We start from the raw sequence: 21,599 nt of genomic DNA, 5'->3' as shown, positions 1-21,599 counted from the left end.
ATTCTAGGAAAGGAACCAGACATTAAATAATCCCCCAGGTAATACTTAATATTCTTCTTTCCTACAAAGAGAAGATACATACTGCCATGAAAACATAAAGGGGGGGCGGGGAGTGCTTCTTGAATAGTTTGGGAGAGATCTGAAAGACAAATAGGTGTTAATAGGCAAAATGGTTGTACAAAGAGCAGGTGCAGAGGCCCAGTGGCAGGAGAGAACATGACTCATTTTGAGAAATCAGAAGAGGAAATCAGCATGGCAGAAAACAGTGGGATGTTGGGGACAGATGAGAAACAGGCAAGACCAAGACAAGGGGCTCCTAATCCCAGTTAAACATTTTAGTTTTTGTTCTGTGAGAGGTGGGAAGCCACTGAAGGGTGTTAAAGGGATGACATGACCAAACTGGCATTTTTAAGAGATCCCTTTGGCTTCCATATATAGAATGATTTGGACAGGGCATAGGTTCATATGAATGCATCTGAGACATTTGGAAGTAAAATCAAGAGGAGGTGGTGATGGACTGGATATAGGGATTGAAGGAGAAAGGCACAGTCAGGGATGACTCCTAAGCTTCTGAGGAACTGGATGCCTAGGGTTTGTGGATGTTGGGAACAAAAGAAAGGCACTCTAATTGGGAGGAAGAAAACCACATTGGGCTCTGAACATGTTGGGTTAGATGGAGGTGTCAAGACGTCAATGAGACATTCCAGTGGAGATGTCAGGTAAGCAGCTGCATACCCCTGGACCTTAGAGGAGAGGTTGGGCTGGATATAGCGCCATGGAAAGCACTGGCATGTTGGTGGTAATAGGAGCTGTGGGCGTGAATGAGATCAAGGTGGGTAGGGAAAAGAGGTGGCAGTGGAGGACTGAGCTTTAAGGAAAACTAGCTTGGACCTATACGTGTTGAAACCTACAAAGGAGTCAGATATGGAAAACCAGGAGAATGGGGTGTCCTTGAAGTAGAGAAGAATGTGTATTAAGAGAAAGGAAGTGATGAGTTACCATCAAATGTCGCTGGAAGGTCCGGTAAGGTAAGAATTCACGGATGTCCAGGGCACCTGTGGTGGCTCAGTCAGTTGAGCGTCCAGCTCTTGAATTTGGCTCAAGTCATAATCCCAGAGATGTGCGACTGAGCCCCTTGCCAGGCTCTGTGCTGAACGTGGAGCCTGGTTGAGATTCTTATTCTCTCTCTCTCTCTCTCTCTGTCTCTCTCCCCCCCCTCCACCTCTGCCCATTTCCCCCCACTGGCATGTTCTCTCTCCAAAAAAAAAAAAACAACCAAAAACCCACTTGGACTTAGTCATACTATTGTCACTGAGGGGTGGGGTGGGTTTCTCTCTAGTTCCTATTCTTTGAAGGACACCAACAGGGAAAGACAGGACTGCTAGGACCAGTGAACAGGGTTCCTTGGGTATGGAGGAAGGTGGATATTTGTGTAAGCCTGAAAAAGAGGAGTCCAGAGGTACAAAGAACCAGCATGAAGGCTTGGAACCCCAGCCACACTGGAAGCAGTAAAATTTCATGCAGTAAGACATCAAGTTCTAGAAATGCCAGGCACCATGTAAGCAGGTCAGGCTACTGACAGAGGAAACCTTGCTCCTCAAGCAAATTGGGGTGTTTGTCAGAGGGTCCAACACATAGATAACCAAGCATATGACATCCATGCTTCAGAGAGGCCCTTCTTTTCTAATACAGATCTTTTTTTTTTTTTTTTTCATTGCCTCCCAAGTTTGAGGAATCTAATACAGATCTTTTGAAAAGAAACGTTACAAGCAATTCTAGTATGGAAAATAGAATCTGTTCAATTGCTATTGAGGCGAGGCGGCACTTCCTGCCTTTTTATGGGATCCCAAGGACCTGAGGAATAGATTTGAAAGCCTTTGGTCTTTCCAGGTTTTCCAGTATATTTGACAAAGGGAGATTTAGTTTGGGTGGGTTTTGCCCTGGAATGTCCCTCTGCGATACTGCCTTGCAAATAAAATCATCAGTGTGTAATTGCTAGTATATTTGTTAAGTTCTGGTGGGTACTTGATTTAAGGATAGCATTCCATTGTATAGAGATACCATTTTATTCACCTCTTGATGGACATTTGGGTTATTTCCACTTTTTGGTAATTGCAAATTTATGTACAGGTTTTTGTATGAACATAAGATTTCATTTCTCTAAGGTAAATACCTACAAATGGAATTTCTGGATCATATGATTAAGTGTATATTTAACTTTAAACTGCTACAGTTTTTGTGTGACCGGGTTTTCTTTTCTCAAAGGTGAATAACCAGCAGTGGAATTTCTGGATCATATGATTAAGTGTATGTTTAACTTTAAACAGCTACTATTTTTCAGAGTGGCTGTATCATTTTGCATTTCCATCAGCAATAACTGACAGTTCGAGTTGCTCTGTATCCTAGCCAGTACTTGATGGTGTATTTTTTTTTTTTTTAAGCCATTCTCATAGGTGTACAGTGGTATTTCATTGTGGCTTTAATTTGCATTTGTTAAAAGGCTAATGATGTTTTCATGTACTTAAATGCCCTCCTTCTATCCTCTTTGGTGAAGTATTGGGAGTCCTTTGGCCACTTCTAAATGGAGCTGTTTTATTACTGTGGAGTGTTTTTCAAGAGTCTTTAGATAAAGTAAATATAAGTCTTCTGTGGGATTGTATTTGCAAGTATTTTTTTCCCAGTCTGTGGCTTGTCTTTTCATCCCTTCAAGTGTCTTCCACAGAGAAAAAGGCTTTAATTTTGATGAAATCCAATTTTTCATTTTTTCTTCTTTTGTAGAGCATGCTTTTGGCATCAGGTCTGAGAAGTCTCCCTATCTCTGGTCATGAAGATTGTCTTCTGTTTTCTTCTAGTGTTTGGTTTTATGTTTTACATTTAGATCTGTGATCCATTTTGGATTCTTATATAAAATATGAGGTTTAAAATGTTTTTCATGCTAGCTTTTTCATCATTTGTTTGAAAAGACTGTCCTTTCTCCATTGAATTGCTTTTGCATATTTGTCATAAATTGACTGGCCATGTTTATGTGGGTCTGTTACTGTCCTCTCTCCTGTTCCCTTGATCTTTGTGTCATTCCCTTTGCCAATACCCTGTCTTGACTACTGTAGCTTGATATTCAACCTTAAGGTAGTCTAACTCCTCCAACTTTGTCAAAATTGTTTTAGTTATTCTAGTTCTTTGGCCTTTCTACAAATTTTAGAATCAGTTTTAAAAAGGTGTGGTGGGATTTTTTTTTTTTTTATTACAATTGCATTAAATCTTTAGATAATTACAGGGCCTGATGAGTATTTAAATGAGATTGCATGGGGTGGCTTGGGTAGCTAAGTGTGTGACTCTTGATTTCACTTGAGGTCATGATCTCACACAGTTTGATAGATGGAGCCCCACATCCAACTCTTGTGCTTGGAGCCTGCTTGGGATTCTCTCTCTGAAAATAAACTTAAAATTTTTTTAAGGATATTGCTTGCTCTTAGGTGCTATATAACCTTTAATGACATAAGGCAGCCTCGTCCTTCATTAGCTGTGTGGTGATTATTCCAGAGTTAAAGCCCTGGGTTATGATTGATTATAGTAGTGTCTTCTGAAGTCTGGCAGTAAATGAGGTGTGGTCTACATAATAGTGGATAGGAATGGCTAGGAAAAGACAACCAGAACATTGAAGGGCTTGGGCAGGTCAGCCATCATCATTCACAACTTGATCTTTGTAGACCTCTTCCCCTGTTCATGCCCATGGTTCTCCTGGTACAGACTTTTAGTGGAAGAGTGGGGTGCCAAGGAATCGGCTGTTGCTTGTGTTGTCATCCTGTTTACTCCTTCCCATTAGAGACCTTCAGTCCCCTCCCCAGTTTCTTGGCTGTCTTCAGAAAAAAGAAAAGCTCAGGCTTCCCAACTCCTAGTCTTTTAAATGTGTACATCCTTTCCTCCTTGACCATCATTTCATATTGTTTCATATCCTGTTCTTCTGTGGACCTTTGTGTCTCCATTGTCTTAATGACAGCCACAGACTCCTCCTATCTAACAGGAAAATGCTCAAATGTACTAATGAAATGTTTCCAAATATTGCACCCTCTCTGGTCTCTGAGGGGTCTTAACAGCTGAGGTGTTAGTGTTCTGCCTCCCTAGCCCCCGGGCATATACACAGCCCCTTGCCTCTTCTCTGGCCATTTCCCCTTTTCTTTGAGCAGCTGTGCTTTGCAGTGACTGCCAGTGTCCCTGCTTTTGTCTTCCTGTGATGACTTGGGGACACACACACACACACACACACACATATCCCAATGTGAATGTGGATTGGTTGGAGGAGCCCCTGCTTGCACAGAGACCCAGAATAAGAAAACCTAGATTTCCGGTGATTTCTTCCATAGGACATCATCTTATTGTGGCTCCTACGTAAGTCCTCTTCCCTCTTTAGCTTGATGCCAGGCCCTGGGCCAAGCACTTTATTTGCTTATGTTTTTGTCAGAAAACCTAGACTCTTAGATACTACTGCCCCCTCCCCCATTTTGCAAGTGAGAAGACTGGGACGCAGAGAACACAACCAGTCAGTGGCAGCTTCAGGACTGGAACTTGGTCATTGCCCCTCTGGAACCCATGTACACAGCCACTGTCCTTAGAGAACAGTCATCTCTCCTTGCCCACCCCCTGGAAGCACCTCCCTCTGCGCCAGCACACCCGCTTGCTGCCTGCCTGCCTGGGGACTGCAAACTCAAGTGTGAAGAAGGTCCCTGAAATTCACTCTGCCTCCTAGTCAGTCAACTGCTGACCATGTCGTTCTGAAGTAGTGGACTCGACTATCTTGGGGACACACTCTGGAACAGGGCAAGGACTAGATCTTGCTCTCCCAACACAGACCGTGGATTTTTGAGGGAGAGCAGGGCCCAAAGAAAGGCCTTTCACCCCTCCATACACAGCCACATTTCAGGTCACTTGGAGCCAGGCTTCCTATCTGATTTGAAGTGAGCCTAACTGATACACAAAGGAGGCAGGAAGGCCGGGGGAGAGGCCATGACCTGCCTTTCATTCATTCTGTGACCTCAGTCAAGTTACTTCCCTTCTTTGAGCTCAGCACTCTTTTGCCACAAAATAACTGGCCAACCTGATCCCTAAGGGTCAGTGGCCCCAGCAGGTCCAGCCCAAGGATAAGGCCACAGGAGGTGGTGGCACTGCAGTCCTACTTGTCAGACGGGCACAATGTGTCCAAATGTGCTTGTTTTTGTGGTTTATGGAAAAAAATTTTTTTATCAGGTCTGTGGTTTATGCAACTGATAGGGAGGTGGACAGGGCTAGCATGCTGGCCTGGTGACTGAGCCACAGGGGGTTGGGGGCTTGGAGGACTGGGGCTCCTTAGACCCTTGTCACTCAGAAGGTTCCATCTTGGTTTTGTCTAGCAACTGCTTCCTTCACAGGATGGTGGCAAGTGCACTTCTGAGATCTCCAAACACCCGCCTTCATGGAGGTCAGCAGGCTCTCTCACCTTGTTGTACCAATCCACATACACACCTGGCACTCGATGCCTAAAGAATGATGGATGATCGGCCTCATGGGCACTTGGATGGCAGTCAGTAGCTACATGGGTGGGTGGGTGAACTGGTTGCAGTTGTCTCCCATACCAAAGCACCTGGCGTGGGTATCCTGGAAGACTTAATTTCACAGACAGAGCTGCCAGAATTAGAGGCGCAGGAGGAGGAGGAGGCGTGAGGAGCAGAGAGGGGCGTGAGGAGCAGAGAGGGCCGAGAGGCCTGGGGACGTCATGAGCTTAGCCCAGCAAAGACAGCTGCTATTGCAGAGCCTAAGCCAGGTCTGGCCGTACCAGACCCACATCCTGCCTGTGGAGGAAGATGAAAATAGGCATTTTCCCAACCTTTCCTGCTTTTAACCTTGACACGCCAATGAAAACTGTACCCCCTCATTTGCCTTCACCATTTCTAATCACCCTTCACCCATCACCATTCCCCTCAGCATACGTACCTGGGCTCTGAGAGCAGGTGGCACAGTGGTAGTGCCTTTGAGACATCTTTTCTCACCCGTGCATCCCTGTGTGCCAAGTAATAAATAATCTTGCTGCACATGCACATCCAAGGAAAGGTGTAATGAGTCCTCAGCAAATTGTGTGCTTTCCTCTCTGCCGCTTACAAGGAACAGGATCCATCCCTATGGCTATCTTGAGACTTTTGCTCATTGCTAAATTGCTTAAAGATTTTGGTGTGAGCAGTAGGAGGGCTCTTCTGGCATCGTCTGATACCTCCTGGGAGACTGGCTGCCTTCTGTTGGTCTAGATTCTCAAGATTGGGCAAGGGCAGCTGAGCACAGACTACAGGCTTCCTGCCTCTGGCAAAGCCACCATCTCTGCTGAGGGCACTTCCTGGGAGCTCCAGTGGCCATGGTAGTCTCAGTGGTTGAGGAGCAGTCCTGGATGTCCATCAGTGATGTGGGCTGTGAGGCCAGGGGGCAGCCTCCTAGTTGCTGGAGTGTTAAAAGGCCCAGACATGAGAACTCTCTGGGACACCCCAGTCTTTTTGTTTGCTTCTCCTTATGAGCTCTCCCAGGTTAGGACTGTTTACAGATGCACACACAAAAAGGGAGGGCCTAATAAGACTGTATCACCAATTCAAAGCGCTTGATTAATCATTTAAAATGTCTGGGCTGTGCCAAGTGAAGGTTTCAGATTCCAGGACAGGGGTGATTGAGGAATTGGGAGCCTTTAGCTGAGAAGGCCTCTGCTCAAATTTCTTGCAGGTCTTCTCTGCCATGGCCCTTCTGCCTGGCCCTCCACATGCCCACTGCTGCCCAGAAGTAGGTTTCTGAGTAGCACGTGAATGGCCCCACGAGGCTTGTACAATACAGTAGTCCCAAACTTGGGACTGCTGGTTGGCGAGTCTGGTGACTCTGGAAAAGACCCCAGGGCTTGGTGGGCAAGTTGTTGGACATGGGGGGGCTGCAGGCATGCTTCCAGGTGTCTTCCATCTGTCTTCAACTGCTTTTGGCACCGAGTCAAGAAAGGTTGGTGGGAGACTTTCCTAGAAGCTACTCAGCTCCTTCCAAAGACACCCTGCACCCAAGACTAACCTAGGCCTTTCTGATGTATTCTGGGTCTTGGGGTCACACCTGTGTGCATGTACACCCCTCCCTGCACATTCCACCAACCCCCTTCACTACCATCAAGCACACAGCACTTCTGGACTTGGATTCAGGTGGCAAAGCTCTGAGTAGCTGCTCCTCATTGAGGGTCATTGCCAAAGGGCTATCGGGGAGTAAGAGAAGCTGGTGAGGGGAACCCCTAGGGCTAGGGAGGAGGTAGGAGTTTGGTGGCATTGGCAGGGAGATACCAAATGCAAGTGGGGAGGGTTGGCCTTTTAGCTGAGGTGAATATAAGCCAGTCCATAAGGCCCTGCCTGCATCCGTCAGAAAAAGGTAGAGCCCAGCCCCTGGCCCCAGGCTGGCCCCAGGGCAGGCATATGATCTGTAAGCAGCAGCTCAATCTGAGCGGCACCTACAGGCACCAGAACCTGCCTCCCAACCTGAGCAGACTGCTGAACTGCCTGGAAGGGCAATGTTCCAGTTGGTCCAGGAGTTGCAGAGACGGTACAGTTTCTCTGTACTGTTCCTCCAGCTTCCTCTAATGTTTAACATCTTGTGTAACCATGGTGCTGCCCCCTTTTTATACCCTGCTTGCCAGGAGAGGCCAGTTGCCAGGGGGGTATGAACACCTGTGTTGGAATCATCTTTGACACAGCTCCTGCCTGGTGACCAGCACTGTCAGTGATGCTTCAGTGCACACAAGTCCTCTGGCTTCAAGTACCTAGGGAGTTGGGCAGAGTGGGCTGCATACTAGCTGGCCAGTCATCCAGGGCAGTGTAGGAGCTCCCGGGCAGATGGATCCACTGAGGGGCAGAGTAGCGGAAGAGCAGTAAGGCCCCCTGGGTGGGGTGGGGTGGTCCTGGGGCTGACTGGGCCATGCTGCTCAGTGCAGCAGGCAGCCTCTGGACATGCAGGACCTCACACCCGCCATGTAGGTAGGGCATCTAGGAAGATAAAGTTGTATGCCATTCCTGGACCACATGGGGGAGGGGTGCCGGGAGGAACTGTGAGGCCTCAAGGGCTTTCTCCTGGGCCACTCCAACCTCCAGACCTACTCTCCACACCCACTCTCCACACCCTCTTCCTCCCCCTACTTTTCCAATAGTTTGGGGTCAGAGGTTCTGTCATCAGCTAACGGCAAAGAGAAGGTCAAAAGGGCTTTGGAAGACTTGGTAATCCAGGGAATAACTGACAGGGATTCTAACGTATGCACCAGCACCAACTGCCCCACCTGAGGTTGACACAGCCCTTTGGTTTGAAGTGTTCTGTCCTGTAGCCAGATTGATTTCTTCCCTCTATAAACACTGTGAGTATTGCCCCAGGTTTTGGAGCTTGTCATATGAAAGGAGGCTTGGCAAGGACAAACTTGACTAAACTGAAGGAGAAAGGTGTTAGAGGAAGCAAGTCCAGGACATTTATTTCCCTGATGAAGCTCTCTGGTAAAACAGGAGTAGGCACAGGGCCAAGGAAAAGCAGTGAGGAAGACAGGTGTCCCGATACCTGTATCACAGGTTTGTGAACACAGAGTGGTACTGTGTACAGAAGGCCCTTGGCACAGGTCCCAGCACAATTGTGATCTCAATAAATGGTAGTTTAAGAGAGGCTGCAGGACCTCTCACATGGCAACTGAGCTGGGTCTCAGGACTGCATTAAGCAGACTGGTTGTAAAACTGGCAGGGGAGAGAGTCCTTCTGTCCCCAGGCAGCAGAGCCAGCCCTCCAGCAGGGACAATAAATGGTAAGGAATTATTCCAGGGTGTCTGCACCTAGTTGTGTTGTTTCCCTGTCGGAAGCTGCCCACTGCAGGATCAGGGGAGGCCGGGGACTTGGGTCAGGTCATCTAGGCAGACAGCAGGTGAAAGCCGTTGCCTAGGACTTTCCTGCCGAGGTGACCCCCAGGTCCGGACTGCCCAGGCCTTTCATGGGTGGGGTGGGCTCTGACTGGTGTGAAGACCGTCCTCGAGCCCATTCAGTCCTGTGCTTATCCTGGCTTGCCAGAGGCCTGGGTTCAGACCCTGTCCCTGCCTCAGGTGATAATGTGTGCTTGAACAAGAGACTTTTCTAAGCCTTGTGTTTCTTACCGGTGAAATAGGAATGATGGTATTATCTATAGTCAGGCACTACTGTTAAGACTAAATCAGGTAATGCACCTTATAAATGCGCTGTCTTCTCTTTCACTAGGCTTTCCCCGGGGCTGGGTGTTGTCTGCCAGACCTTAGAACAGTGTTGCTTGTGTTGCTGAGCCAGGTCAGATGAAAGCAGCTGACCTGAAAGTTGTGCCACAGGAGAAAGAGAGGCCTGTGGATGGCACCGCCTCAATGGGACAGCTTGGAAAAGCTCAGTACTGGGGCTCCTGGGTGGCTCAGTCAGTTATGCATCTGACTCTTGATTTTAGTTCAGGTCACGATCTCATGGTTTGGGAGTTAGAGCCCCGCATCCAGCTCTGTGCTACCAGCTTGGGATTCTCTCTCCCTCTCTCTCAAAATAAACAACCATTAAAAAAAACAAAACAAAAAAAACTCACTACTGACCTGGAGTATTGTAGCTGCTATGCCAGGCTCCAAAGAGAGGACTGGCCAAGAGAGGAGGCATAAAAATAGATAAACAAAAATAGAACTGAAAGAAGACTGCCGAAGGACCAACTTAATTTGTAAGATTCATTAACTTTGAAAAAGTTTAAAATCCTCACTGCTTATAAATGAGTTTCGCGGTGGCTGCGGTTTTGAGATTTTCCTACAAGTGGCCACAGATCCTCTGAGGCCAAGGCTGACCATCAGCCATCTTAAGCATGTGCTTACAGGAAGAGAGTGTGATTTCGGCTACAAGTCTGCGGACTGGTAAAGGGTCGTTGGGGTCCTTCAAGACCTGTGAGTTTGTTTAGCATGCAAATTTCTTAATAGAGCACTGAGCCCTGACAGGGCTCAGATTTCCAACCCCATTCTGAGAAAATCCCTCACACTTGACCAGGTCTTTACCCCTACTTCCTCCTGCTCTGTGTGAAAGTTAAGAGGCTGGGGGACATTCTGATAGCGCTGCCCAGGTTTGAGAGATGAGGATTCTGGGTTATTCTTTTAAGGCCTGCAGTTCCTTTTTAGGTGATTTTTTTGGGGAAATGGCGTAGCCATATCTTAGGCACAGGACATAGTGCTGCCTGGTTTATAAACCGAGCAGGGTTAGCCAACCCTGGCTGGACAGTAATGGACACTTCTTCTTGCTCTGGCTGCCTTGCTGTGAGGCCACTTTGTTGGTTCCCTAGTACCTGTCCCTATGGGGATAAAAGTCTTTATGAAGAGGAGACAAAGTAGCTGAGGAACTAAGCCACCCTTCCTCCAGTCATCTGGTCTGGTCAGCACTGGCTCTGTAGGGCTTGTGCCAGTTCAGTCTCACCCTCTCTCTACTTCCCCTCCAGTGTATGTGGTGGAAGACCAAAGACGGGATGACCTGGGCCCATCCACCTGCCTCACAGCCTGCTGGACTGCACTCTGTTGCTGCTGTCTCTGGGACATGCTCACTTGACCTGACCAGCCCTCCGGTCCTGCCAGCTCTGCCACCGCCTTCAACAGGTGTGCCTGCCCCATCTCTTCTGATTGCTGAAATAAATGAATGACTAGCTCTGCACAGACATTTCTACCTTCAACACAGTGGGATTCTAGATTATTAGCAGGGGTTGCACTGCTGTTTAATTCAGTGACTATCTTTTTAATGTTCAAAATGCATTTCTTATTGGCCTTTCACAAATGTGCTAAATGACTTTTATTTTTTTGGCCAAAGGCTTAGTTATAAAATATATATTTATAATTTTAAAATTATACGTTCAAGGTAGTGACATGATGTAATCACACTGAATGATTTCTCTGCTAACACCCTGTATGTTTCAATAAATTGGTCTAAACCTCAACCATCTGAATTATTCCAGACAGGATACAAGCCCTGGGTTTGTACCCCAGGAGGGGTCTATTTGCCTTTTTATTCCACTGTGGGTAGGTGCTATTAGGAAGGCAGGTTCTCACCAGGCTAGCATTTTCTCCCTGGTCCTGCTCAAGAGATAAGCTCACCAAACTGTTATGTGCTTGTACCCAGAGCCTAGGAAAAGGACCTCTCGGTAACTATGGGCTGCTCCATAGGCCTTCTTTTCTGCTGTCACACGCCTCCCTCTACATACACACACCCACACACACACACCCATCTCAGCTTTGGCCACAGGGTGGCGCTGAGCTGCCATAACAGCAAGTCAATATCCGTCAGCTGGCCCTGAGAGGCTACAGCTGACAGATCTCGGCCTGCCCACCTGCACTCTGAAGCAGTGGCAGTGAGCTGCTCATAAATATTTAACTACCAGTTGTCTTTAAAACAAAACCATATTTTGTCCATCACCTGATTACTGTGGAGTAAATGATCCCACAATAGCTGATTTCAAGCTACCAACTTGATGTGGAGTTGGGAAGAAAAGCGCAGGAATGCACCAATTTCCATCATCCAGATGCGATAGACTGTTAACCTCAAAAACAGATAATGGCCAGATTTAGTAATTAGGAAGGGACAAGTCTGAATATTTATTACCCTTGTTTTAAATAGGATTACATATTTACATAACTTGATTTTTAATAATTGGCTCTCCAGAGCCAGTACAAGCCAGCTCCAGCACACCACTGCCCCTAAGCCTCTAGGAGGCCTTAGGATTGTACTGTCCACCGGAAGACAGCCTGACTGCATTTTCGTATGGAACATGTGGGAGGAAACAGGGAAGGAATCTTTAGGCAGAATGCCACCAAGGTTCACTTAAATTCAGTTATACCCTGGTCTCCCTTCTTCCTGATCTGCATGGAAGCTCAGAAGTAGGATTTACTCAAAGGAACAGAAAGGAAAAAAAAGAACCAGGAAAGGCTTCAATGTGAAAGGAACAGAGCCAATGCTCTGGAGGGGACAGATCAGGGAGGAGCTGAGGTTGAAAGCCTCTGGCCCTCAGTTCTCAAGAAAGGCAGACTTAGAGTGGGTGGGGGGAACAGATGCCTTTTATTGGTCTAACCAGCATAACTAGTAGGTTTGGGCAGAGCTCCCCTATCTGTCCTGGCCCCCATCTTTACTGGGTGTTCGTGACTCACCCCAGGGGAGAAGAATGTCGGGCAGGGGTGGCAGGCAGAGCCAGGATCGAAAAGGGGATCAGGGTGAAGTAGAAAACACAGGGTTACCAGATCACTCAAATACAAAGTCCATCAGGGCAGAAGAGAGGATGTTTCCCCACATGGGCCCCTCTGCCCTTGCCAGGAAGGGGGCAGGAAGCTTTGACTAGAGGTTTCCTACTGTGCCCTTCGTGCCATCAGCATCTCCCGGATGTTGTCCTCAGCTTCCTTCACACTCCGCTCCAGGTAGGATTTTTTCTGCTGCAGTATGACAAAGAAACCAGGGTTAGGGGGTATGGGCCAGGCTGGCAGATGCAGCTTTTCTGCCCAATGGTAATGGCTTCTCCTCTGTGAACAGTGACTTCCACTAGCATGTTGTCTCCTGGGGGCCTGGTACAAACACACCTGCCCAGAGTGCTCCCCTCATCCCGCCCACAGACATGAGGGAGGGAGGGGGAAGTTATTTGGTGCAGGAAGCAGAAATGCTCAGTGGAAGGCAGCTGCACTCTTCCCCCAGAAGGAAGTGAACTCAAAACAGGCGTCTCAGTACATGAAGTTATACCAGACAGACAAAGGCCAGGAAATTCCAGGACAAAGCTCCGGCCGCATAACAGACTGTCTCTCAAGGTTTTCCACAGCCCAGGCCAGGCGCCTGTAGCTGCCACTGCTGCAGAATGGACTGGGCACCCTCCGTTCTGTCCAGTCAGAGGGCAGGCTGCACGAGTGCTAAGAAGTTGTATCACACGTCTCATCGAGGCAGATGAGTCAGGATGAAATCTGCTTTTCTAATGAAACCGCTGCCTGCCAGGAATCCAGGACAGTGACACACTGAGTAAAACAGACCTTTTGGATGTTCACCTCCCTACCCCATCTGGGTCCTAAATTAAAAATCTCAACTTAGACAAAGAACTTAAACTACTTTCAGGAGCCACATCTGGGCCAGGATTACAAAAGATTAGTCAAAGGAAATGATGTCTGTACATTATTTGCCCTGTGGTCACCCCAAAAATATGGTGGCTTCACCACTGGTCCCTCCCCTGGGGACATACTTGTGGTTGCATTCTCACTTGACATGAAATGAGGCTCCCTTTTTCAGAAATACTCAAAATAATCCCCTAAGGGTGCATGTGACTAAGCCACACTGGAGTCAGTAATGCAAAGCCCTGACCCAGACAGCTTAGATGCATCCAGTGCCCTTCTCTCATTCACCCCTACACCCTAGCAGCTGTGGATTCACTTTGACCGTTCAAGTGCCCATATGACCTGGGAAAGACTGAGCCAGAGAACAAGTGAGCAGCCTGGCCTGACAGGCCTTCTTTGGGAACTGATGCCCAACCAAACCACCAAGGCAGGAAAATCAAAATGAAGGCCTCTGGGGCTTGAGGCCTTCACCATTAAAATCTCTGATGCCCCTCTACATATCCTTCTAACTTCTCCCACTCTCTGTCCAGATATTTATTAAATGCAACAGGGGACTTTTTCCTATAGGTTCCAATGCTGTGGCATCTTTATCAGTTCTTATCTGAGCCTCTAATTCCCGTCTGGCTTCTCCTAACTTGAAATCTCCTGAAGGCTAGAAAGAGCCATATCTCTTTACTCCTCTCTCATTTGTCCAACTTGCACACCATTCATTCCTTACCAAACAACAGGAGCTCCATAAAACTCACAGTGGCCACAGATGTATGCTGGTGCTGAGGAATTTATTATCAGTGTGATATCAGAATGGGAACTCAAAGTTCCTTTGATAAACAATCCCTAGACTTTACATGTGGTGACTTAAAGAGGGAAATACTAATAACTCCTGACACACCACTGAAGAATGTACACGTACTGGGTGTTGCACAGAAGGGGAGCAGGAGCTAAATAGTGAGGGCCATGTACCATCTGGGCACCTTCCCAGCCCTGTGGAAATCTAAGGAAAAGGCCAGTGGGGCAAGCGGGGTTGTGCTCCCACAGCATCAGCTGATGCCCAGGGACCTATCAGGTCTGCTGCATTCTATCTCCGTCAACTCGCTGCCCAGCTGGCAAAACTAAACTTGGAACATAAGCCAGAACTTTTCTACCTAAAAGGACTCTGGACAAATTCAGGTTAAAATTCTTATCTTTAAAATTCATCATTCTATGTCTCTTCCTTCTATCTTCCACTTACAGTTTTATGATTTTTTTTCAGGATTTTTACCACTTTATAACCTAAAGTCTTCAAGTTTCAAAAAAATAACGCAAAATAAACTTGTCTATGTTGAAATCTTTAATTACTTAAATAAACTTTTTGCACATCAAATTTTTTATTTCGGGGGCACCTGGGTGGCTCAGTCTGTTAAGTGTCTGACTCTTGGTTTCGGCTCAGGTCACGATCTCATGGCTCGTAGGATCAAGGCCCATGAGGATCCTACGGGATCCTGATCCTAGGATCAGGATCGGGTTGTGCACTGACAGCAAGAGCCTGCTAGGGTCTCGGTCTCTCTCTCTCTCTCTCTCTCTCTCTGCCCCTCCCCTGCTCATGCTCATGCTCGCTCGCTTGCTCTCTCAAAATAAAACTTTTTTAAGAATTTAAAAAATAAATGCAATTTTTATTTCATCCTACCAGATGGGTCATTCCTAACACAGAGGGAACTGTTTTCTTTTTCAGTAGTTTCTGTCTCATCCTTAAAGACACCTAAGCCAAGAAGACCTTCACAATCAAACCTCAATCAGAGTATGTGATGTGTGTTGAATTCTGTCTCACAAAAAGATACATTAAAGTCCTAACCCCCAGGACCCATGGATGTGGCCTTATTTGGAAATAGGGTCTTTGCAGGGGTAACCACATTAAAATGAGGTCATACTGAATTACGGTGGGCCCTAAATCCAATAATTAGTGTCCTTATAAGGCCACATGAAGACAAAAGGGACACAGACAGAATGCCATCCCTTGATGGAGGCAGAAAGGGAAGGATGTATCTATAATCCAAGGAAGGCCAAGAAGGGTCGGCAACAGAAGCTATGAAGAGGAAGGAAGGATTCTTCTCCAGAGGCTTCAGAAGGAGGGTGACCCCACACCACCTTGATTTTGGACTTCTAGCTTCCAGAACTTGTGAGAGAATAATTTTCTATTGTTCTAAACCACTCAGTTTATGGGGCGCCTGGGTGGCTCAGTCAGTTAAGCCTGTGACTCTTAGTTTAGGCTCAGATTATGATCTCATGGTTTGTGGGTTCAGGCCCTGCACTGGGCTCTGTGCTGACAGTGCAGAGCCTGCTTTGAATTTGCTATCTGTTCCTCCCCACTCATGTGCACACTCACTCTCTAAATAAATAAACTTTAAAAAATAAACCATCCAGTTTGTAGTAATTTGTGAAGAAGCCCCAGGAAACCATGAAATGAGGGATGCCCCAGAGAACAAGTCTACCCAAAGTTCTTATGTACTCACACCTTCTGACCACACTGAATCATAGAGGCCTGGGTAAGAATTTCTAAAAGTATGTCGGGACCTGTACTTCTCCCAAAAAAATTGTGGTAGAAATGATCCAAATAAAAATGAGACAGAAAGGATGCAAAACCTTAAGGAAACTGATTAAGTCAAAAATTTTTCTTTCTTAAATTTCTACACCTTCTTCCTAAAACTCACCAAACCAGAAATTTTGTGGACCCCAGTCTCCCCCACTTCTATAGATGACAACTCCGTTCTTGCAAATGCTCAAAACCTTTGGTGTCACCTTTGAATCTTCCTTCTTTCACATCTGACATCAACCAACAAATCCTATGAGCACTATCTCAAAATGTGTCCATAATCTGACCTTAATAAATAACCTCCTAAGTGGTCTCCCAAGTTGATTTTGAGAGAGAGTGTGCACGACCATACACGCGTGAGCAGGGAAGGGACGGGGGGGCGGGGGTGGGGGGTGCGGATCTTAAGCAGACTCCACGCTCAGCTCGGAGCCCAGTGTGGGGTCCGATCTCATAAACCACAAGATCGTGACCTAAACCTAAATCAAGAGTTAACTATGCCCCCCTTCTGCCTTCTGATCCTCTTCAGTTTCTTCACACAGTGCTGAGTCCTCTTTTAATGCTCCAATGGCTTCCTATTTCAAAGTAGAAGGCAAAGCCCTTTTGAAAAGCCATGTTTAGACTTGTTCTCAGCAGACTCTGACCTCAACTCCCTCTCACCCACTCAGCTCCAGCAACACTGGCCTCCACCTCCGACTATGCACTGCCCCTCCAACCCACCACCATGCTCCTGCTTGGCTTTTGCCCTTTGGCTCCGTTAGGAACACTCTTCTCCAAATATCCACAGCACTTGCTCACTTACTTCCTTCAGCCCTTTCTCAAATGCTTCTTGCTGTGATTACACAGGAGCTCCACGCTCCCTATTCTCACCCTGATTTGCATGCATAGCCTGTTACCACTGGAAGAAGTATTTGTGGGTCTTCCCTTACAAGAAAGGAATGTCCATGATCATGGGCAAGACTCTGTTCTGTTCACTGCTATAATCCCAGTGTCTAGAAAAATGGCTGCTACAAGACAGGAACTCAATACTTGTTGAAAAAAGTACATTTATTATCGGAAATGAGTACTTACTGATTTACTTATATACAAACTGCTGCTTTGTAGTTCTCCCTCACAACTTGGAATGAGGATCACCAACAGAGCAAGCACAGGTAAAAACTGACCATCTCCTTCAAGATGGTTTTCAGTTTGGGGCACTGCCTTCTAACCTCTGCCCCTAGGTATACATAGGTCTAAAACTCAACCCTCCCTGATGTCCATGGGAAAATCAAAGGCTTGGCTTCCATAAACAGAACAGGTCCTAAGGTTCAGGCCCCTTGATCAAATCAACCTGTGAAACTGTGAAACAAGCTATCCCAATTTCCCATGTCCTGGAGTTGGAAATCCTTGAGAAAATGCTCTGAGACTGGCCTGGGCTGCCAGGAGCTCCAGGGGAATTATGACTGCTGTGTAAACTTCCGGAGGCCTTTTAAACCCACACCTTCCAGCAGGAGTCCCAGGAACGCATCTGCTGCAGCATTTTTGTGTGTTGCTGAGCAATCTCCCTCAGAACCTTTACCCTAGGAAACTCTCTAGTGGAATCAAACCACAGAGCCCTGGATGCAGCGACATTCTTGTGGGCCTTGTTCTAGAGTGAAATTCTGAGATTTCCTGTGGGGCTCAGCATGGCCAGGGAAATGACACTGCTTGAGGTACTACTCATCAGCCTGAGGCTCTCCTTTCTGGGAGTCAGGCTGAGGGGCTAGTGTTCTAGTCACATCCTCCCATGAAAGAAAGAGGCTCAAGTCTCTAGAACTTTTCTGACCTCACAGAATCTCTGAGAGAGACTCCTGAAGTAATTCAGCTTCTGATGCTTTATCTCTATACTTTTTTCCTCAGAACTTTTGTCCCCCCCCCCCCTAATATTTTTCCTATTTGTCATTTCTTAGGGCATAGAAAGTAGTTTTCCCCTCTCATCCTCTATTTCCCCATTTGTAAAATGATTTGGACAGTATCAGTATCTGCACTCGCCCATCATTATTCTTTAGTCACAAAACGTTTTCTTCAAATGACCTCTTAAGACAAAACAACACAGGTAAAACAGAGCTGGGGGAAGAATAGGGGGTTATGGTGGATAAAAGGAGACCTTCTAGCTTGCCCCCAGACTCCAATCCAGTACAGGATCAGTAGAAAGGGCCATCTTGATCCCCCCCTCCCACCCCTGATGTTCTAGGGAATCTGTGTTCAGAGACCTTCTGCTCTGAATCCCATGTTTCAGATCCTGAATTTGACATACCCTGGCCAAACACTTCTCCCTTATGTTGAATCCACAGCTTCCAGCTTGTGCAGACCATTGCTAACTTCAAGCTCTACTGTTAATCTAAAAGGGTGAAGCAAAGGCTACCTTCTCACTGTTGTTCCCATGACTTCTAAATTAAAAACCCAGAGCCTGATTCTCATGTTCTATCAGTGTGCAGAACTCTAAAACAGCCAGAGGGTACCAGCTGCCCACACAGGGGAAGTTTAGCAAGAGGCCAAAAATTCACCAAAGACTGAGAAGGCATGTCTTAGCAGATGGGGGAGTACACTGTGATGAAGGCAGAGAAACAAAAGGAGGAAGAGAAAATAAGAAAGGCAACGTGGAGGCACAATCAGAGAAGTCAGGAAGGGAAATGAGACAGAGACAGATGGGCAGGGCTACAGCAAGCAGAAGCAGGGCAGAGCTCTGAAAGTGCAAGTGAATGGGTAAAGAGCACTCACCAGAAGCAGGCCAGACAGGCCAAGTCTGACCGGCAACCGAAAGCTAAGAGACAACTAACTGGTCCACAGACACGAGGCTATTTGTGAACTCATGAGGGTGCATTTACTTTACCATCAAGGACACAACTAGGCTATAAGGGACCTTCTGAACTAGACTTTGAGACCAGCTCAAAGATGAGAAAGTAATTGTAGGCATGGAGCAGAATATAAGAGAAATCTAAGAAATAGTCACTGTCTCTGTGTCTTTTAGAAACAGCTTTCAAAACCTCTTTCAAAGGTTCCTCTGCTAAAAGACTTGTTTCAGCTGAGCACTGACCTTGTTTTTCTCCCAGGTGTTCTCTTAACCTGCAAAGAGACTCTGACACTGCTACTGAACGGAGTCAGACTCCCAAATCCTACCTATAATCACATGCTCAATCTGCCCAAGTCAAACCTCTACGTTACTCAACACCTTATGGCAGAAATACAATGGGGGTGGGAGTAAGGTTTATTCTTTCCTTCAAACAACAGTGGTTGGCCCCTAGGTCTCCCTGGACTTTAGGTGATCTCTACCAGTGTTGCCCTCCCTAACACATCAGCTTCAATTAAGTCCCAGAGAAGGCCAAGCCCATCAGACAACCCAGGAAAGAAAGTAGAAACTCCTAGGTAAACAGAGCCAGGGGGGAACTATTCCAGTGCACATGGTGCTGATGAGGCCACATTCAAAGAATCATTACATTTTGGGGCATCAAACTTAAAAGGGATGAGACATGCCAGTAAATCATGTCAAGTGGCTCAGAAAAGATTAAGAGGAGAAAGAACCTGCCCATGGCCTTAAACATCTAAAGCAATGGCTCTTAAAATGTGGTCCCTGGAATTTTTCCAGCATCAGCAACTCCTGAGAACCTGTTAGAAATGCACAATCTCAGGCCCCACCCAAGACCCACTGAATCAGAAATTCTAGGGATGGAGCCCAGCAATCTGTGTTTTCACTGCTCTCCAGGTGATTCTGAGGCACTTTGAAGTTTGAGAACCACTGTTCCAAAGTGAGTCAGCAGAGGGCCAAAGATACAGTATCTCAGGCTCTGTGAGGATGTTTCTGTCACAACCACTCAACTCTGCCGTCACAGCATAAAAGCTGCCACAGACAATGTGTATACTAAGGAGTGCACCGAAAATGAACAATAGCTATGTTCTAAACACACAAACACAAGCAGCAACGTGGGTCTGGCTAGCCAGGCTACAGTCTGTCAACTCTGTTCTTAAAAAATAGTCTTAAAAGAACTGAATCCAGCAGGTAGAGATTTCAGAGATTTTTAACTTTCAAGAAAAGCTGATAAAAGCCCAAATGTCCAACCATCCATCCTTCTGATTCATTCATTTACTCATTCAACCCAATGCCAAACCCTATCTCTCTTTTCCTCCCAAACTCTGGTCCTTGAAATTTGTGGCAGCATGCCTTACCATCCTCCCGTAACTCCTTGTTGCCGGAGTCTCCAAGATACTGGGTACTGTCCCTCATTCGCTGATGGCTCACGGTCTTCCCATCCACCACTGCTGCACCACTCAAAGTGACTCCAACAAAAATGTAGATGATCCATTCAATACCATGCTCTCCCCTGCCCTCACAGTCTTTACTTCACTCCACCTCAGCCACCCACCGCACAGTCATACGCTCGAGACCACATCAACACCACTAACTGCGCCACCTCAAAATTTCATTTTTACCACTGCTACTTCATATTTTTCCAAGTCACTCTGATAACTCTCAACTCTAGCATGTCTTCAACCTCATCCCGATGACAAGGTTTTCATTACATATTACGCTTCCATGGCCTTTTCCCTCTTACTCAGCTAAGCTTCCACAGTGCACCATTTATATTTAACCCCTTATAAATACTTTTTCTCCTCCGCTCTGCTCTCCCTCTGTTGCACTTGCCTGGCAAAATGCCAACCCAAGTTAAACCCATCTGCCTACTCCATGCTTATACCTAAATGCTGCTAGAGAAGAACACTTAAATGTGCTGGTTTCACTTTAAATTCAGGACCATGAATCTCAAATGGGCACAACACTGACCCAGTATTCTGTTAAACTAAGTTCACTTGTGTGCTCTCCAAAATAGCTACTCCACACTTTTATCTTGTTTCCTCAAATCTCCTATACTACCTCCTCCCTGCCCCCTCCTTTCCAAGTCACTGAGAAAATACAAGCAATCTGAGGAGAATTCTCTCTTCTTCCCACTACCACATCTTCCACCTGACCCACACCGATACATATACTCTCTTCTTTCCCTGTTGTTAAAATGGATAGTGTCCCTGCTTCTATCAAAACGCAACCCTTCCACTTGGGTGTTGGTTCCATCTCTACTCACCTCAAAACCTTCACTGCTGCAATCAGCCTTTTTCCTCCTTTCTAATTTTCCATTTCCCTTTCTCTGAAAGATCTTTATTGTTGAAGCAAATCACTTTAATTTTTTTTTTTAATGTTTGTTTTTGAGAAAGAGCAGACGACCAGGGGAGGAGCAGAAAGAGGGAGATAGAGAATCAGAAGCAGGCTCTGCGCTTTAGTGTAAAGCCGGACGTGGGGCTCAAACCCACAAACCTACAAGATCATGGCCTGAGTCAAAGTCAGAAGCTTAACCAACTAAGCCACCCAGTGGCAGATGATTTAAGACAAATCACTTTAAAAACCCTTTCTTGTCCTCACATTCCCTGTAGGTACTGTCCCCTTTCTTTCCTTCCCTTCTTAGCAAAATTTCTTGAATTAATTGTTTTTAGTAGCTCCCCACTTTCTTACCTCCCATATGCTCCCCAGATATCTCCAATTACTATTGGGGTTATTTTTTATAGAGCAGAGGAATCTGTTACAATCTTCTTGTAACTCTGTGACTCTGTGGGCCTAATACTCTACAAGTCTTCCAAATGAGCAAATAAAATACGTTTTACTATTTCAGTTTATCTTATTTTGTCCTAGTTTTACAAAACCAAGAGAATCCAACTCACAGTGTTTACAGGGGAGTTTGGCCTGTAGGCATGATAAAGGGGTAGGTGGAAAAGGGTGCGCCCTCTCAGAGAGGAAGTAAGGGCAACTCCTTGCATTCTTGGACGTGGAGGTGCACCTGACTCAACTGTCAGGGCAAGACTAGCAGTGAGATATGTGAGCAAACACCTGAAGTCACTTCAGCACTACCTCTTTGCTCCAAG

General features: G+C 46.5%; 1 protein-coding gene across 1 annotated transcript in view; it reads right to left on the bottom strand.

Annotated features, from left to right (window-relative positions):
* Positions 1–11,602: 11,602 nt before the first annotated feature.
* The window catches only part of PFDN1 (prefoldin subunit 1), a 71,729-nt gene continuing 61,732 nt past the window's right edge, over positions 11,603–21,599 (bottom strand). Inside the window, exon 4 of the mRNA XM_060635991.2 lies at positions 11,603–12,454. Coding sequence (XP_060491974.1) covers positions 12,371–12,454 — 84 coding nt within the window. The 3' untranslated portion in view covers positions 11,603–12,370. The remainder of the gene's footprint in view (positions 12,455–21,599) is intronic.

The sequence above is a fragment of the Panthera onca genome, chromosome A1 (genome assembly GCF_046562875.1).
Source record: "Panthera onca isolate mPanOnc1 chromosome A1, mPanOnc1 haplotype 2, whole genome shotgun sequence".
Lineage (NCBI taxonomy): Eukaryota > Metazoa > Chordata > Mammalia > Carnivora > Felidae > Panthera > Panthera onca.
The sequence above is the reverse complement of the archived record's forward strand: the minus strand, read 5'-3'. Positions and strand labels throughout refer to the sequence as shown.